This window comes from Neomonachus schauinslandi, unplaced genomic scaffold (genome assembly GCF_002201575.2).
Source record: "Neomonachus schauinslandi unplaced genomic scaffold, ASM220157v2 HiC_scaffold_4282, whole genome shotgun sequence".
NCBI lineage: Eukaryota > Metazoa > Chordata > Mammalia > Carnivora > Phocidae > Neomonachus > Neomonachus schauinslandi.
In genome coordinates, this window is record NW_025412970.1 from 1 (window position 1) to 512 (window position 512).

The following is a 512-nucleotide window of genomic DNA, read 5'->3' on the forward strand; positions in this document are numbered from 1 at the left end:
GCCACGGCTATCGCCCCTGTGACGCGCACCGACCTCCCAGCATAACCAGTTTCTTTGATTTAGGTCAGGGCCATGGCATCAAAGTGGCCACCAGGAGGCAAACTTGGGCTGTTCGTGGGGTGTGCACTTACCGGGCCTCGAGGAGCTGCTAAGCTTCGATTTTTTCTATAAAGAACCACCACCCACGAGGGACAAGTCCTCTCTCCACCCGGATGCCTGCCCCGGAGGTTGGCGCTGGGAAACAGGGTGAGAGGCAAGCGTTTCCCGTGGCACACTGGGGGCTTCCTAGCTTTAGAGACTGGGTGGCTCACTCTTGACACAGTCCTTTTCCCTGAGGATGGCAAAAGTCTTCTCAAATGTACATTTCAAGGCTCCCCGGGGAGATGGGAAAATTGGAGGCGGGGAAAGGGCCCGGGGCACGTGGATCGCGGCCGCGAGATGAGAAATGAAGTGATCAGCTCTGCTTCTGATCGCAGCTACCGCTCAGCTAGCCCGCCGCTCCTCCCCCAACC

General features: G+C 58.4%; 1 protein-coding gene across 1 annotated transcript in view; it reads right to left on the reverse strand.

Moving 5' to 3' along the window:
* Window positions 1-6: 6 nt before the first annotated feature.
* Window positions 7-512, reverse strand: part of FHL1 (four and a half LIM domains 1) — a gene marked incomplete at its 5' end in the record, with an annotated part of 2,641 nt that continues 2,135 nt past the window's right edge. The window contains one exon of the mRNA XM_044912510.1: window positions 7-331. Coding sequence (XP_044768445.1) covers window positions 60-331 — 272 coding nt within the window. The remainder of the gene's footprint in view (window positions 332-512) is intronic.